Raw genomic sequence first — 19315 nt, 5'->3', positions numbered from 1 at the left:
CCCATAATTTCTGGTACATACTTATAATATTTTAAATTGACTGTTTTAAGGCAATGCAAAACTAAGTTTTATGTTAAGAATGTGTCTCTCATAAACCTAAAATTCTTAGAAATTAATTCGATTCCACAAAAGAAACAAAGTTTCATTATTTCATATTTCGCTGCAGAAAAATAAGAACTTCAAAAGTGGCCTAAAAACACAGCTAACACTCATTTTAAAAAGTCATCGACAGAATGACAATTAAATCTGTATTTATAAGGCAGGGAGTCAAAACTAAGGTATGAGAACTAAGATCCTGTTTATCGTAGTTTTAGTGGGGAGTAAAAAGAGCAGATCGATACTTTCTTAAATTCATTATTCTCATTCCCATTTGTCAGCAGGTAGCCAAAAGGACCAATGGCCTGTACCGCCTCTTTGGTTACAACTAGATGTCAGACTTGACCAGACACTAAGCTTCAATGAATTTTAAAAGACGACAGCAAAAATCTTATTTACATTTTAGAATATTTAAACCTATGTCTTCCAAGCCATTAAATCTTCATTTTTTTTGCTGATGGAAAGAACAGTGATTTAAAAATTAGCCTAGAATCTCACTAGCTCTTGTTATTTGAGCCACATAAATTACTTGGGCCTTAGTTTTCTACCTGTAAAATGATTTCTGCCTAACTTTCACCAATTTGCATCCTGGGGCACACCGAATTCGAGTCTCTAAAAATGACTCCATGGCCAAATAAGTTTGGGGAATGCTGCATACTACACTGCTGTCTCACCTTCCCTTCCCCATCCTTTAGCACTGCATGGCACACCGATAAAGGCTGAGAACTCTTGCAGTTAAAAACAAAAAACTCTAGAACAGGAGTAAGTTCTAGGGATCTGAAGCACAGCATTGCAATCATACACAATTCTGTACTCTATACTAGAAAGCTGCTAAGAGAGTAGATCTTAAATGTCCTCACCACGAGAAAAATGGTACATATGTGATATGATGGAGGTGTTAGCTAAGAGTAAGGTGCTAATCACATTGTAGCATATGTGGATCAAATCAATATGTCATACACCTTAAAGTTACATAATGTTACAAGGCAATTAAATCTCAATAAAGTTAGAAAAACAGAAGCAGAAACCCTTCAACTTCATTTAATCTATTGCTTTCCATCTTCATTTAATGTAGTTATATGACCAGGGAGTTCTGCTCATTTTTTGGTTTGTTTTTAATTTCATGCAACATTTATACATTCCACAGAACTAATATTCCATAAAACTCACCCTAGAAACACGGGCCCCTGTGAGCTCTGACTCATTTCCCCCAGTCCGTACTGAAAATACTCAGTATGGCTGTTTAGTGTCAGAAAACTCTAATACAAACTATCAAGAATCGCTGACCCTTTTTTCCTCCCTTTTAAGAGTTATGGTTCCTACCCAATAATATCAGTCAGGGGGATCCCTGCAAGATTTGGCACTTTGGATTGATGAATGGGCTCACGCTCAAATCAATACCATGGAAGGAACTATAACAAAATGCCTCTTGAAAGATTCCAATATCTGCCCAGAATCACAAAAGCCCATAATACTAACACACAGAGCTATCTGTAAATGTTTTACTCTGTTGATTCCACAGTTGGCTAACATATATCCTAATTAGTGAGCTACTTCAATGCATATTCTTCTACGACTTATAAATCCCCAATTTCTAAGAGCAATAGGGCTTTGGGCTATCATCAAATTATTCACTAATACTTCATGTGTTCCTCATTATAATAGTTTTACAAACAGTAGCTTTATATCTATTAACACAAATAGTATACATTTGAACTTATTAAAAACTCATTATTTACTACCTCCAACTTTAGTATTTGTTTCTAAAATTAAAAGGTTACGTTTGCAATATAAATCTACAAATGCAGGTAATATAGTAATTCTACAGCTTGAAGAGGGGCACTCAAAGACAATGGCGCCTAAAAGAATCCTGTTGCTCTTCGACATCGCCGGCAGCAAACAAAACCGCCATAAACACAGTTCCACGTTAAATGCAAAGAAAAAGAAGTTCTTGGCAAAGTCATCGAAAGGAACACCCACTGAAGAAAGAGTCAAGCGCTGGAGACTTTCTGTGCTGAGCCCAGAACCATCCTCTTCTGATGGGAGAACCCTTCTTCCCCAGGACCCTAACCACCTAAAGACCTACTTGTTCACGACGTTAAACTGAGGACTTGCGCACGAAATATTACTGTATCTCATAAAAGCGTGGGAAAATTATAAAAGTGTATTTAAGGGAAAATGTACTTTATTATGTTTTTTAAGTCAACATTGGGACCAAAGTTTTAATATAAATAAGAAAACCCTTTAAATCTGTTGCTTTCTTAATCTGTAAACTGAGTGCTCAGAAATGCATCGAAACTGAGAAGTTTTAAAAACTGCACTCTTCTTTTTGCCTTTCTGGGTTCTCCCTCTTTTTGGTGGCCTTCTGGGGCCCTTTTGGTCCCTTTGGTTGTTGTGCTGGGACCATGTACCTCCTTGGGGCATACTTTGTCTTTCTAAAATATATATTTTAACAAAACTATTAAATCTAAAAAAAAGTAAAAATAAAAATAAAAAAATTAAAACTGCATTATTCTAAAAATAATATTTTCCTAGTATCGGTATAGTTATTTCCAGATTGGGAAAAAATATTTAGAATACACATATACATGAAAGAACTCATAACCAGAGAATAGAGGAAAAAACTCTCACAGTAAAGAGAAAGGGATGAGAGCCAATTTTTAAAAGTGGGAAAAACTCTTAAAAGACACTCTGCAAAAATGAGTATATTCAAATAGCCAATAAATTTATGAAAAGGTGCTCACTTAGTCATCGGCAAAATGCAAATTAAAATCCCAATACAATACGACAATGCACCCAGCAGAAAGGCTAAAATGGAAATGTCAGACAGTAACAAGAGTCGGTGAAACCGCGAGACCGCGAGACCCCTCGAACGGCACAACCACTACGGCAAACAGGTCGTATGAACAAATGATGTTCACCCATGAGCAAGCAGTGTAACTTCCAGGTAGGTAGATATACCCAAGAGAAGTGAGTGTTATGTACATATACAAAAACGTTCACGGCAGCTTTATTCGTAACAGTCAAAAACTGGAAACAAGCCACATGCCCATCGACAGCAGAACAGACTAACCGTGCAGTGCCCACATGGTGCGATAGCACACAGGGCTGCAAGAGAACCACTACTGCGCCCTGGAGCTGAATGTGAGAGAGAGAAGGCTGAGTGAAAAAAAAGAGAGACACAGAAGAGGATATGACACTTGATTACATTCCCACGAAGCTCGAGAACATGCCAGACCATGGCGACAGAAGTCAGATCGGCGGTGGCCGCTCGGTGGGACACTGAGTAGGAAGGGGCGGGAGGGAGCTCTCCAGCTGGAAATGTGCTCTCAGTCTGGGTGGTGACCACAGAGTATGCACATATGTAAAAACTCAACAACTAAGAGTTATACACTTAATTGTATATAAATTTTAAAAACAATTTCAAAAAAGGAAACAAAAAGGAACCATTGAGTTCCTCCTGAAGATTTTCCCTTAAAAATCACTGAAACCACAGAATTTTACAGTCAGAAGTTATCTTGGCAATTATCTAGTCCAACTTTTTATTTTACATCTTGATAAAATGAGGTCCAGAAAGGTTACATGACTTTACGATAATATTTACCAAAACTAGGATTAGAACCTAGGAATTGGTGCCAACCTACGATTCCCTTCATTGTACCAAAGGCTAAATATCGCCACTGATCAGAACTCACTAGAAGGCAATGAAAGGCAGAGGCACTAACCACTCTCAGGGTTATAAAACGATACTAGACTATGGTGATCAACAGGTGTTCCACAAGAAAACAAAGTACTGACTGACAAGTCTACAACAAATTCGGCCAACGAAGGGCAAAAAGAATGAGGGGGATTAAAAAAAAATGTTCACGAGCAACACAGATAGTGAGGTGCCCATGCCTTGTGCTCCAGCCTCGCCACGGTCCCCGCTGTTCTGTGAACAGGTCATGCACTCGCGCATCAACCTGAGAAGTATCTCCTGCAGACGCACACGCGCCCTTCGTCCAGGTGTCCGCCAGGGAGCCGCTGTCGTCAGGGCCCCCTCCCGATACCCTGGTCCAACATCACCAGCACGACTCTATCCCTCACCTCTGTTCATTTCCTGTTAGCGCAAATCACTGTCGCTGTGTTGCATGCTGCATCGCGTACTTCCTCACTAGCTTCTGTCTTGTTAACGGGGCTGCACCCCCAGTATCTAAAGTGATGCCTGGCACAGAGGAGGAACTCAACGAATATTTGCTGTTTAAATGCCTCCGAATTAATCGATTCATAAACAAATAAATGTTCACACTTTCTTTTTCCCTACGTCTCCTCATGGCCCCCTGGCTACTTTGCAGAACTGCGACAGAGAAGCGGTCACTGGTAACCAAGAGCTGGTGTCACTGCAGAAGCAACCTGTGGCCCTCTTGTTATATCTTTTTAGGAACACCTGTCAGTCCTTCAATTTCCTGCAGGGAAACTTGGCAGAGACTGAGGACAAAACTAGGTTATCATTTAAACGACACTAAATTGGGTAAAAGAATTCAAATTGAACTTGAAAAATTGAAGGGCCTCCAAAATCTGAATGACATGAATTAGAGATAAGCAGAAAATGCCACAAAACCTAGACATAAAAATTAGAAGAAAACCACAAGACAAAATTTATTTTAAAAGCCCTCTGTTCAAAATACTAATAGAATATCTTACCAACAACTATTAAAAACTAAAACCTGATTATATTAATAATGGTTATTGATACTGCTTGCATACTTAATCAGACCAACTGGCTCCAAGCAAGATCAAATATCTCCACGTGATGACAGTTTCATTTATTTCCAGTAACTTTTAATATTATTAGTATTTTAACATTTTCAACATTAATGCAAACCTATGAAAAGAAGTTCTTGAATGTATTATAAATTTATTTTACTCGTCAGCTAAAATGTACAACAGACCAGGACTTCTTCATCTCTGCATCCCTAAAATCTCCCACAGAGACTGGAACATACCAGGAATTAAATGTTTATACGGCTGGTTGAATAGAAGAATCACAGCCAAAGAGAAAGAAACATGGGAGCCATTCTAAGTATGAAATTTTGAACTATTTCTAAAACGACTGTCACAGAAAAGCTTGTATGTGTGTGTATCATATTTACATACCTACACAAATATATTCTCTACTTTTACACATCCTTAAAGGAAGAATTATGCTCTGGATAAATAATCGTATATATAATTTTTTACTTTTGTAACTACTAACCAGAAGAAAACCGACTACTTTTTAATCCTGCAAGCAGTTACCTAAAATTATTTGGCATATTAAATGAATTACCACAGCAAAAACACAACTTTCCTTGTTTAGATCAGTCATCAATAGGTAGTATTGTTCACTTGTCAAGTCATTACTAGGAGGTCATAAAACTCGAAGCTTCTCAGATTTAATGGAAAATGCAGACCTAAAACACAACTAGAGACAAATGGTGTTCACGATGTTATTCCCATCACATGAGCTTCGCACTCACTAAAACGTGGTTAAACCGCTGTAGGTGAATTTCTCAATGCTCAGAAAACTAAAGCAGCTTTTACTTATTACAGAAAAACAACTGTCAAGAGCTTTTGACATCATTTGAATTTTCCCTTTGCTTCGTGTCACAAGTTTCAAGAACATTATTTTCTTTTGATCAGTTTTCCGTTTGGCGACGAGTTCTCTCTCCAGCTGTTTCTTAAGAACAGTCAACTCAGCTGCTCATTCATTCGGCGACTGCTCACTGGGCCTCTGCCATCCCGGGCGCGCTGCTGGGCAATGTGTGTTTCTTCTGACTCTGCCACAGTACTTTTATAAGTCGGTGTAACAGCACAAAGTATACTATAGATTATGGGTGTCTAATAAAGCTAATTTTTCAAAAGGCAAGATCTGCTCTAAGAATAAGCAAGAAGCTCAATCACCAGAGTAAAAAACCAGAAACATCCATCATCCCTGTCTCCAGTTCTAAGTAAAGCAGTTAAGAAATACACGTCTTCGCCAAATAATACCTTTTATAGGATTTGTGACAGAAAAGTAATTTGGAGACTAAAATTACAAACTTATGAACCCAACTGAACAGATTTGAATATTACTTTTCTCTTTTGAAAGGACTAATTCTAACTTAATATTAAAATTTAAAACACGTGACACCTTTTAACTGGACAGCCAGAAGTATCACTGATTTGCCCTCAGTGTCTCTGATGATTCCTAATGGTTTAGCATCATGTGCACTCCAGCAACCAAAGTTTAGTCAATGACTATTTAGCCAAGCACCTTTACCTTTAATCCTCACGACAAACCCCAATGTACTATTCCCTGCCCTTGTTTACAAATGAGGAACCTGAGGTGAAGAAAGCTGAAGAATGAGGAACTTGCTCAAAGCCACACAGGTAATACAGGTAGGGAAGCTGAGACTTAACGCAGGAATATCTGATCAGAGCTCACACTGTCACCAGTGATGCTACTTGGCCTTCGTGTTATCTATATTCTTACCTAAAATGTACGGAACTATAAGCATAACAAGCACTGTCTGGCAGTACTGGTATCATCGTCACACCATTCGACCCCAATAATTTACCACTGTGCACATCTATCCTCATACAGGTGGTTAATCAAGAACCAACACCTATTTCGTGCCAAACATTCCATTTGACACCTAACATTCCATTTCGTTCTCTCATTCCTCGACTTCTGGAAAACAATACAAGTATGTACACATTAACTATAATAGTTATTGTTATACTTATATTAAGTTGTAACTTACCTAGAAGTCAATTATCAAGCTACTCTAGAATTTCAGACATTCAAATCAGACATAAAACTCCCAAAGAAAGCAATACAAGTCACAATAAAAATCAAAAAGGCATTTCCCAGTGCTTATGTCCCCAGCTCACAGCAGAGTCCCTCAAGGTCTTTCGGCCATTTTCTCCTTGACTGTTACTTTACTAGCAATAAACTTGGCGCCCCAGTTTCCAAGACACTTACGAACACTTTCACGCCTCCCCTACCCCTGGCTCTACCTTCCCGCTGACCCGACGCTGTAATTTACTCACTTATCATGCTTCCTGTTTAATGCCTGTCTCTGACTCTCCCTCCCCTAGAACGTGAGCTCCACAAGAGCGAGGGATCCTTATCTCATTTCCTCATTTGCTAACTGTGCCAAATGCCTCTCAAACTGTACCTGGCACACACTATGTGCTCAATAAATATTTTAAAACACACATTAAAAAACCACAAATCAAAAATGGAAAGAATGTTAAAACTAGACAAACTAACACAGCAAGAATTGACAGCAAAAACAGAAAGGAGAAAAGATTAAAACAGAGTCACTTCAGAGGGAAAAGCGGTCATCCGAGGGCATGTGGCACATGGAAATAAAAGACAGGACATTACTAATGGGCAAATCCTGCTCAGCACTCAATTTGAGAAGGTGGGAAAGAATGCAATACATTTGGGAAAAACTGTCATTTTACATGATTTGAGAACATAAAGTTTTAGTAATAAAGATGCTTCAATTATCTGGAAAATTTGCTTCTGGTGAACTTCCATTCACTGATATCAGTTATTCTATATGAATTCTTTAGGCTCACTGTAACTTTTTCTTATGGCAATACGTAGTCCAGTGTAAAAAGCACTGAAATTTGTAGACATTACTCTGCCACTAGTCACCCAAGTTATCTTGGACAAATTACTTTAATTCTCTATAATCACTAAGATCCTTTTGTCTCTAATGTTGTATAATGGTATGATTTTCTGATGACACAAGTTTTTAGAAATTATTGATCAAAATAAACTTTAAGAAAAAATGTTTCCCACTGCTAGCTTTAATTTAAATCAACCCCTTTGCAGTTCCCCCCAAATTACCATTATGCTGGGGATACACAGTGACTCTGCTCTAATTTCTTTAAATAAAGGATTCAAAAGCTTTGGTATTGAAGTACTCAGTCTTACAACACACCCTAAGACAGACTACAATACAAAAGTGCCCTGACTTAGGGGTTGCTCATAAAAGTGGCTTTTTTGATTGAATTGCACGAATAATTTCCTAAGTCCTCTACTTTGTTCAAACAAGTTAGCCCTGGCCTCAAAAATATGGAGAAAAAAAATTTCAAAATGCTCAGAGTTTGCCTTCATTCAAATTTTGTTAATTATATGACAAGAATTCATAAAATAGTACATGCCTGTCTGGTTTGTTTGCATAACTAAAGGAAAGTGTCAGTCTGATACAGTGACTAATTTTCTAAACATAAGTTATTACTTTCAGATACACGGAATAAGACTATTAAGAAGGAAAAATGAAGCTGAAAGCTTCTATGAGTTAAGTTCAGGAAAATAGTGAAATCTTTAACAAGCAAAGAAGCATTTGTTAATTACCATATTCAATGCCTCAATGGCAAAGGAAAAGCATTTCTCCATATCTCACAAGCTGTGGACACACAGCTTACACGCACCGCACAGGACCAGGGCTGAGCCAGGGTCAAGGCACAAACCGGTGCTGGACCTAGAGCACCACCTGGTGGTTGGCGTGAGACCACAACCCAGGAATCTATTATCTCCTTGGATTTCTCCGTTAAGGTCAGAATGGACCCATCGTGACTTTTCTCCCTTTCACTACCACGTTTGCTGACTGACCATGTACGCCTGAATACAAAACTGCTTTCCCCAAAGTAAGCATCCACCAGAAGTGGAGGTCTCCTTACATTTGAGTCTCTCACAGGAAGTTCTCTGAATTTAGGAAATAGCGCTTCCCATGAAATAACCTTAATCACTCTGAGTTTCAAATTTAAATGAAATCGCCTGATGAAATCAGAAAAAAGTACAGAAAAAATGGCAACTTCAGGAAAATGTTTTTCGATAATCCGACAAACAAAAAGTTGAGACATAAGGCTATACTGGCAGTATTGAGGCTGAATGATGTGCCCAGGTGCACTATACTCTACCCATCCCTGACTGCAAAATTTTGCTTGAAATTTCCAATTTTAAAGTTTTTTTAAATTAAAGTGAAAATATATCATTCAGATTTAGTTATTAATCCTAAGACTATGACTTGCAAATACTTGAACTTCTTTCAAAAAAAAGCTTAACCTATAACTGCTCTAAAAAACCAGTTTGTTAACCTTTTTCTCTTTAAGCCTTTTAAAGATTCCTTTAAAAATAAACGTAACATTGTGAACATCATGATTACCTACAAGCATGCAGAGAAAGCCTGCCCCGACGTTATTCGACTAGGTACCTGCGGCCTGGGATAACACTTCCACCAGCTTCGGCGGCGGGATCGGTGGGCTCAGCGGGCTGCTGTGCTGTAAGCGATCTGAACAGTCTACGCCAGATGTGGCTCCAGTGCCGACAAAGACACTAGCAGGTGATAAACCATTTTCACCTTCAATGATTGTTCTCTGGTTCCTAACTTGTGAATGTGTGACAGAGCAGAAGGAGAAATGAAAACAGGGAATGGGGTGACCGTGAGCCTGAGAACCCCACTCTGTCTAACTGGACAGGGAGTGGGTATGCCAGTGAAAGCAAATCCTTCCGCGGTCAGATCTTTAATGGAAGCTCATCAAAAGCAGGCAGGCGTCCACTGCAGATAACAAAGTGTGGGGCAAACAGATCAAGAAGGGTTCTAGTCAACACGACAGAAGGAGAATGAAGTCAATGGGGGTGGCTGTCAAACCTTTCACCCCAGCCCCGAGGGTCACAGGCAAGGAAAGGCGGGGTAGTAACAACGATGCCGCCAGCGAGCCCTCCCTGGTTGACACTGGATACACCCCAACACATGACCACACAGTGACTGATAAGCAAAGCACTCAAGACGAGCTTACCTTCCATCTTCCCCGACTACACTTCAGGTAAAAAAAGACTCAACCTCACAACAGAAGGAAGGATAGGAACATACATCTCTAAAACTTAAATCAAATTTCCTTTCATCCTATAACAATGCAACTATGATATTATGTACACACATATATACACAAAATCACATCACATGCTTGTCCTACAGAGGGGGAACGGGCACACCATTAGCCTACTTCTGCTGTGCAAATGGAACACTTCTCATGAACCAGCTGGACAAGGTCTGATTTCTTAATTAATTAAATCACCATTTTGCAGACCCTCCCACCATCCCATAACTACTGATTCAGGCAAAGAACATCAAAAGATGCTAAAATGATTAGATGATAGGCTGTTGGGGGGAAAAGTTATTTAATATCTCAACCACATAATCCCACAGATTACTTTTTAAATAGTAAGGATATAATGTGCCTTTATGATGGAAAAATCTAATTACAAAAGTGAAAATGTCACTGAATAGAGATCTGATGGCTGCCATCCACTCAAGTGAGCAGACCTAGCATCACAAATAAGGGACAAGGTGGGGGGGGACAAATAAAGGACAAGATGACATTATGTGCCATCTGACATGATATAACTGGACAAAAAAGCTGGCACAACCCCTAAAAAACTGTTTGGCAATCTCTAAAAGGCTGGACATCTGCATACCCCAGACACAGCAATTCTGCCTAGACAGACTCCCAACAGAAATGAACCCATGTGTCTGCCAAGACACATCCGAAGATGTACACGTGTGGCTCTCTTCACAGCAGCCTCAAACCAGGAGCTACTCAAACTCTCATCAACAGCAGAAACTGATGAATTACGGTATATTCATAAGGTGAACAACATACAGCAGAGACTGAACAATCTACGACATGCGATAACATATATGAACTGCACTAACAATGCTGCGTGAAAGAAACCACAAGAGTACACAAATACGGTTCTATTCACACAGAGCATAAAACAGGCAAAACTTCTACGGGCTTGCATGTCAAGAGAGCACCGGCAGTGGCTGGGAAAGGAGGGGAGGAGACTTCTGAGAGGCCAGTAGAAGTCGTCTTCTTGATCTGAGAGCCAGTTTCAAGTAAGTTCAATTCATAAAAATTCATGTATCTGAACACTTACGTGTAGTTTTGTATATAAAGCATATTTTATAAAGCTTTTTTTTTTTAAGTACACATACCTATGCTTAAAAACATTTAAGCTGCATCTAATCACTAGGAAACACTCGAATCCCAAATATAAAGCAGTCTAAAGACAAATGGCCTAGACTGTTGAAAAATATCTGTCATAAGAAAAAAAATAAAAAAAGACTAAAGAAAGTTAAACCATCTTATAAATATGACATAAACATAATGGTTCATGCAATGCATGAAACTTCACTGGATGCTATATATTTTTAAATGCTATGAAAAGTATTTTCGGTATAATTGGAAACATCTGAATATGAATTCTGCTATTAACAGAGTTTATTAATTTTTTAAGAATGATAAACATTGTGGTTATGTAGAATGGACTTTTTCTTAGGAGAAGCATGCTTAGTATTTACAGGTGATGTGTTATCCACAGCTTCCTACTAAATGGTTTCAGTAAAAAAAGAAAGAAAAAGAGAATGTGACAAACTTAACAACTGATGAAATTTGGTGAACATCTAAAGGTGTTCATTGTATTCTTTCAGCTTTTCTGTTCATAAATTTCAAGTTTCAAAGTAAAAAGTTGAGGAAGTCAGTATCACAAAAATATAAAATAGAAGCTGTTCTAGAGGTAAAAAATATAAAATAACAACTATAATACATGAACCTAGATTAGATGCTAATTTTTTAAAAATGAGAAAACAGACGTAAAACATAAATACAAACATAAATATATTACATGATATTTATAAATTATTGTAACTTTCTTGTGTGTAAGAATGACAGTACATTTTGAAAAGCACATCTTATTTTCAGAGATGGCAGCTAAAGAATTTAGGAGTAAAATGTCATACTGTGCATTATAAAATAAAACGATTCATACACAAAAAAGATAAAGCACACATGGAAACGGTCACCACTGCTGTACCTAGGTGATGACTGTACAGGTCACCAGCACACTATTCTTTCCATTTTCCTTTATGTTTGAAAGTCTATCATGAAATTTGGAAAACAATTGAGTCAGTGCTTCAGAGGTGTCAGGAGACTACTGGAGCCCTGAGCACAGTCCGCTTTTCAAATTGCTCAAAAGAGCTGAGATCGATTGTAATTATTCTACAGAACCAATGGCACTTAATAAACATTTATGTTCTATAATATCGACAAAATTTCAGCTAGAAATCCCACATTTATATCATATGGAATTACTGGTATTTTCTAAAACAAAGATTCTTAAAAGCTGGTTTCATATTGTAGTACACAAAGGTAGGTCACAAATTATTCTCGTTTTCATTTATATTGTATTATTTTCTGAAAATCCATCTACCTGAATGATCGAAAATAGTAATAGAAACAAACTCACCGTCTTCAATGATACGCTACTTTTCTAAAGATGTTAGTAAAAAGAACCGAATTCCTGTTTTGGATATCATAGCAATCTGTATTTATTTATCTTCTCATCAAATCTCTCAAAAAATAACCTACTTTTTGAGATGTTTAAATGATTATTTTACGGTTAACAACAGAGTCAAAATGGATTTTATGCAATGATATGGTTGCTTCGAGTCCCCAAGTTAGTATGCTGACTTATTTAAATGTCTTATGAGAGCAAAAAATGTATTTTCTTAAACATAATTAAATTAGTTTTGCCCCTTGTATTAATAAAACGACACCACAGTGAGCTGCTGCATGGAGCACCGAAGGCAAGTCAGGAGAACTGTCACACTTTTCAAGAAAAGTTTCTTTGGCTTTCCTTTCTGCCTCTGAGCACAGGAACGCTGGCCATTTACTCATGCAGAAAACTGTCATCACGTACAAGGTGAAATTACTTTTGTACTCCATGACAAGAATTACGTTCCTTCAATATGAAATACTCGGAAACTCTTAGCTCTCCCTCCATTCCCAACTCCACAGACATCCTCCTTCACACCAAATACCAAATCCTTGCCGCCGCCACCTCCTCAGTTTCTGTTGCGGCCTCTCCCTACCATTGCTCACGCCAAGTTCCATCACGCACCTCACCTGGCTCTGCCCGCAGTCTCATCCCTTCCGAATAAAAACCTCCCACACAAACCCACCGCCAAAGGGACATTCGGTACCAGGGAGGATTTTGGAATGTCCGACATCGTGGGGACCATCCTACTTCTTTTAACCCATTTCCCGTTTGCCCCGAGATTACTCACCGGCAGCGCCTGCAACTGCAGGATTCGCCCCAAGATGACGTGAATGAGAGCCCTGACCTCACCCCCAAAGTGTGCCACGAAATACCTCGCTTTTATAATTATTTTCGCATCACTCTAGTACATCGATAGTCTTTGGAAACAAATGACATTCTATTTACAGCACCCTGGTTTTAGTAGTGGTGTTTCCACTTACAAAATATAGTAATTCTTGATCGCTGAAAAGATCTAATTCTTGATCGCTGAAAAGATCAAATCCTAGAAAACGTAGCATTCCCATGCATGTTAACAGTTCTTGAACAGCTGTTAGCCAAAGATTCATTTGATGAATCCGATTTATGTTAGGATTAGAGACAAGTTCTGTTTAGAAATTACTCCAAGAAGTTTTTATATTTTATTTTCGCATTGAAAACCAGTCAGATTTGCTTCAGCCTCAAAGAGTATGTTTATGTAAAGTTAAACGGACGCTGGCAGCGAGCTGCACTTTGTTTTTTTTTCTAAACAGGAAATGGGTTAAAACACGCAGTTGAGATAAAGACTCTCCCTCTACCTAAGCGCCTGGGTGGGACACAGGATCACATGCCAGGCCCCGGACGAGCAGGCATTCTCATAAGTGTGCTGACAACCCTGGGAGGAATCCCTCTGGAGAGAAATTCATCCTCGACCCAGCACCTGGAAACCTATAACGAAGACGACTGACAGAAATACAAAAACTTCTATGCACATGTGCACTCACTGCAACACTGTGTGAGTGTGAAAGGCTGGAAACAGACACATGGCCATCAATAAATGTCTGAAAAACATGATGGTAGTTGTATGAAGACTACGAGCTAGGAAATGAAGGTCTCTCCATGGACTGCTATGCAGTGACCTCCGAGACATACACGAGGCTGGCACACTCCCACCGTGTAAGGAAGAGGCGGAGCTGTGTGCACGTACGTGTGAGTGTATGTGTAAGTGATATGGTATGCAGTACAAACGCGCATATATACACACGCCGACATAAAAACACGCGTGGAAACATCTCACACGCACAGATACCACATATATGTTTGCTTGTATTTTAAAACAGAATCGATAGAAGGAAACAAAATTAATTCCAAGACAAATGATTCCGTTCCTTTAAAAACTGCTATCAAAAATGAGGGAAATTTGTTCTAAATTAAAAGATATTTCAGAGCATGTCAACCAAGTGTGATTTATAGACCTTACATGAATCCTGAGTCAAACTAACTATTATTAAAAAGGCATTTTTAAGACAACTGAAGAAAATCAAACATGAACTGGGTATTAGAGGTATAATTATTAAATTTGCTGAGGGTGATTATGGTATTGTAGTTATACGTTTTTGAAAGTTTTTAATTTAGAGATTTCTCTTTTTTTAAAAAAAAACTGTTTTCTTATTATATAAAGAAATTAGGTCATTTGCCTTATAGAATTGTCTGAGTGTCATTTTAACATATTCCTTTATTCCTTGTATTTTTTGTGAACTGATTATTGTACCTAGAAGCTGATAGATTCAAGTTCAATTTTGTAAGAATATTCCACACGTGGCACTTTATTCTTCTTATATATTGTCCTGCTGTGGAGAATGCTCCTCTCTCTCTCTGTCCTGACGAACACTCATCATTTCACATTTGGCTCAGATGTCACCTCTTTCAGAAAAACCTCGTACCCTGAAGTCCCACACTCTGCTGGCTTTCCGTACTAATCCAATAGCTAACTCTACCAGCACTGGTCTTGCTTACCTGCCTATCTTCCCAATTACACTGTGAACATCTTAGGCACTGGGCCTAGTCTGCAGGAATGGACTCCACAGAGGCCTGAAGCCTACGGGAGTGAGTCCTGGCAAAGTGATCTTTATTTTACTGGTAAACATATCAGATCCGGTCAGCATGTTCCGGCCCAACTATCACACCCAGTAAGCAAGTCGGCACGAAGCCAGAACCTCCAAGGTGGGAGGAAGGACTACTGTTCAGAAAGAAGTGGGACTCCCTGAGGACATTGAAGGGCGCTTCCTGCACCTGGCAGGACCCTTAGGACCCGTCAGTGCAATCGTCCAGGGCTTCATGTCTCAATGGAGGACTAATGGAAGCGCTTCTCAAATGGCAGCATGCGCACGAATAGCCTGGAAACCAAGTTCGAAATGCAGATTCTGGTTCAGGAGGTCTGAGCGGGGGCCAAAGAGTCTGCATTCCAGACGCTGTTGGTCTGCGCGCCACGCTTTAACCAGCAAGGCTCTGGGAGACCAGAAGTCAGCCCTCTCAGGAAACGTGCGGCAGTAATTTCTTCCTTGTAATCACTGCTTTTAAGCTAACATACTGTCATTAAAAAAAAGAAAACCAAACAAATCAAAACTTTAATTTTTCTGCATCTGTCGGCATCTTTCTTCCAACACACCACTGTCCCACCGTAACAACCGTGCAATCTCTTATTCTTCTAAATATCTCCAGCCTAGAGGTTGGGAAGATGGCAGACTAGGTAAAAGCAGGGTTCGTGTCCTCCCAGATCCTCAGTGAAATTACAACCAAATTATAAAATAACGTGGAGAATCACCTGAAGTCCAGCTGATCGTAACACCTACATCTGATAATATAAAGGAGCCACATCAAAGTCGATGTATCTCCTCGGGCAAGGGACAAAAAAGAAAAAAACAAATGGGACTACATCAAACTAAAAAGTTTTTGTACAGCAAAGGAAACTATCAACAACACAAAAAGAAAACCACCGGGAGAAGGTATTCGCTAATGATACATCTGATAAGTGGTTAATATCCAAAATATATAAAGAACTTATATAACTCAACAACAAACAAACAAACAATCCAATTAAAAAATGGGCAGAAGACCTGAACAGATACTTCTCCAAAGAGGAAATACAGATGGCTAACAGACATATGAAACAACGCTCAAGGTCACTAAGCATCAGAGAAAAGCAAATTAAAACCACTATGAGATAGCACCTCACATCTGTCAGAATGGCTGTCATCAGTAAATCAAAAAACAAGTGATGGGGAGGATGCAGAGAAAAGGGAACTCTCACACACTGTTGGTGGGATTGTAAACTGGTACAGCCGCTATGGAAAACAGTATGGAGGTTTCTCAAAAAATTAAAAATGGATATACCTTTTGACTCAGCAATTGCACTTCTAGGCATTTATCCAAAGAAAACCAAAACAATAATTCATAAAGATCTATACACTCCATTATCCACAGCAGCAGAATTTACAACAGCCAAGGTATGGAAGCAATCTAAATGCCCATCAACAGACGATTAGATAAGGAAACTATGGTCCATATATACAATGGAATATTACGCAGCCATTAAAAAAAATGAAATCCTACCATTTGCAGCAACTTGGATAGACCTAGAGGTTATTATGCTGAGTCAAATAAGTCAGACAGAGAAAGATAAATACCATATGATTTCACTTATATGCAGAATCTAAGAACAAAAAGAACAAACTAATCAAAAACAGACTCACAAATATAGTGGATAATTTGGTGTCGGACAGAGGGGAGGGAGTTTGGGGGGATGGGAGAATGAGGTGAAGGGTTAAAGTAGTACAAATTAGTAACTGCACCCAGGGGGAATGCAGTTAGCATTAATATGATGGCAAGGTGGAGGGGCAGGGGAGGGAGGGAGCAACTGGGGAGATCATTTTTGAACTATATAGATGACTAACCAATGTACTGTATACTTGAAGCTAATTTAAATAAATTAAAAATAAATAAATATCTCCAGCCTAAAAAATATAGGCTCTTGATAAATGCTTATTAAATGATGTTCTATATAATCTCAACATATTTAATTCTTTCTCACTTGCTTCTGGTTAAGATATGTTTGTTGACTTGTCGGTCCTTCTCATTTGATTATCGATTCCTTGAAGCCAGAGACTCTTCCCTTTGTGCTGTGGCACAAAGGCTGGCACATGACAAGCACTCAGTGACGTCTGCTGACTGAGCCCCATGACTTACAAGACAAACACGCTACATCTGGGGTCCTGGGCAGATGACTGAAAAAGAACACATCCTTTACTCTGAGGATTTAAAATGCTCTCAAGTATGACTCATTCTCACATACATTCAGTAATCCACACTTAGAGTAGAAAGTAACATACACTCCACTTAAAGATAAGAAAACAGCATAAGAAAGTTACATTACGCTTCTTCATAGACAATATCATCAACACAGGAAAACATTTAATGAAAGGTACCTCGGTCTTCCCACATTCATCGGGCGGATCCTGGTGTATGGCCATTTGATACTTGACATATAAAGAAAATGACTGGCTGAAGGACGACTTGAACTCTGGGTCCTCAAAGGAGACAGGTACTAACCTCACCTTCAGAGCAAGGAAAATACAAGCAAATGCTATTGAAACACCTCCACCCGCTGACATGCTTCTGAAGGTGAGGCCAGAGTAAGATCTCCGCAAATCCATTCCAAAGCTCAGCACTGGGAATGTCACCAAATGAATGGACCCTGGACCCTGGACCAGGCCGACAGGCACAGCCTGGAGCACTGACTTCGCACTAACGCTGATGCAAATTTAACCCAGAAGGAACAAGGCAGTTCATTTCTCTTTTCCTTTGGTTTTTTTTCCAGTGGTTTTCTGCATGCCCTAGAGTCAATAATTATAATTCATTGATATCAATGATAATGCTAATGATAATGGCCACTATTTTGGTCACCACTACAAATAAAGTATTTTAAGCTTTTTCCCTTCTCGGATTTTCCCTAGGTAATCTGATCTGTAACATCACGAGCAGCTGAGGACTTCTGCTGAAACACTGTGCTGTCTACTTTTCCAGTTCCGCCCGCTGTGTATGGGCAGCACAGCAAAAAAGTAAGTCAGCTGTTATAGACCCTTTTGACACATGACTTTCAAATGGAGATAAAGCATACTAACCATTAACAGGCAAAGTATGCCTACCATAAAAAGTAAAGGTTTTTTTGTTTTTTCCTAATATATTTACTTAGAGCTCTATTCATTACTTTTAGATAAATGCATCTAAACATAGTGACTTTAAGTAAAAATAATTCATTTTGTGAGTTACTTTTCCACTTTGCAATTAGACATGATTGGCACTTAATGTGACCCTAGTAAAATTTGCACTTTCAGAATGTCCTCTAATCCACAGTCCTAACTCTTTGCAGATAGGCTGCAAACTGGATATAAATAAAATGCACCAAAAATAAACCAAAGATTCACACAGTGATAGCAAATGGAGGGAAAGTTCCATTTGCGCAGAAAAATTACACTTGGCCTGCTGACCTGGCTCACAGTTGGTTTATCAGGTGGCTGCTTGTGGATAACCATCTGGTAACGTTTATAGACCTGGAAGGACTCCAGCATTGTGGCTTTGAACTGAGAACTTGGTGGAGATGATCTCACCACCCTCACCTTCAGAAGGAGTTAAAAACAATTTTCATTAATACATTTATTTATTCCATGGAATATGCATTAATAGTTACTCCCACCCAAAAAGAACCAAAAGTATTAACACAAATATTAAAGCATAAACATATATTTTAATATTAAAAATCAATCAGTTAGTAAACAAAGTAACTTCTCAAAACGACACTCATTAAGAAGGCAGAGGATCCTGTCTAAATCCTAAGACTAGTTAGATCCTATGACCGAGTTATGTGAGCCAGCCTCTATCATAAAACGATAGAATACTTATGGCACTTGAGACGCAAACACAAATACATACTCTTTAATCTTAGTTGTGTGCAACCACCTTCAGTATCTCAGTCAGAAAGACTAATAATGTGAATATATATATTTTTGGACACTATTTCATGTGTTATTTCTAACACTAAACTTACGACTTTTTTTTTTTAATAAGTGTAGGACAATGAAGTGTTCCTATTTCATAGCATAATTAAGAATGAAAACTCTAAAGTCAGGATTTCCTTTACTCAAATCTTAATGTCATCATCTTGGTTGAGAATATACATTAATCTCTCTGTGTCTTAGATTACTCTTATATAAAATGAAAATGAGTTAAAAACCGAAATTGCACAGAGTAATGGCTAACATTTAACATTAATTATTTACTAACCAG

At 38.6% G+C, this 19315-nt stretch overlaps 1 protein-coding gene across 6 annotated transcripts in view; it reads right to left on the bottom strand.

Moving 5' to 3' along the window:
- The window catches only part of ATE1 (arginyltransferase 1), a 136465-nt gene that overhangs the window by 98900 nt on the left and 18250 nt on the right, over positions 1–19315 (bottom strand). For 3 of the 6 annotated variants that reach the window (XM_015590646.2, XM_015590645.2, XM_025047980.1), the window contains exons 7-8: positions 18520–18648; positions 17458–17586 (exon numbers count right to left, since the gene is read on the bottom strand). In XM_015590646.2, coding sequence (XP_015446132.1) covers positions 17458–17586; positions 18520–18648 — 258 coding nt within the window. The remainder of the gene's footprint in view (positions 1–17457; positions 17587–18519; positions 18649–19315) is intronic. The other 3 variants (XM_006913502.3, XM_006913500.3, XM_006913501.3) reach the window with 2 other exon arrangements.

Source organism: Pteropus alecto, unplaced genomic scaffold (genome assembly GCF_000325575.1).
Source record: "Pteropus alecto unplaced genomic scaffold, ASM32557v1 scaffold205, whole genome shotgun sequence".
NCBI lineage: Eukaryota > Metazoa > Chordata > Mammalia > Chiroptera > Pteropodidae > Pteropus > Pteropus alecto.
This window is presented reverse-complemented; position numbering and strand designations above follow the sequence as displayed.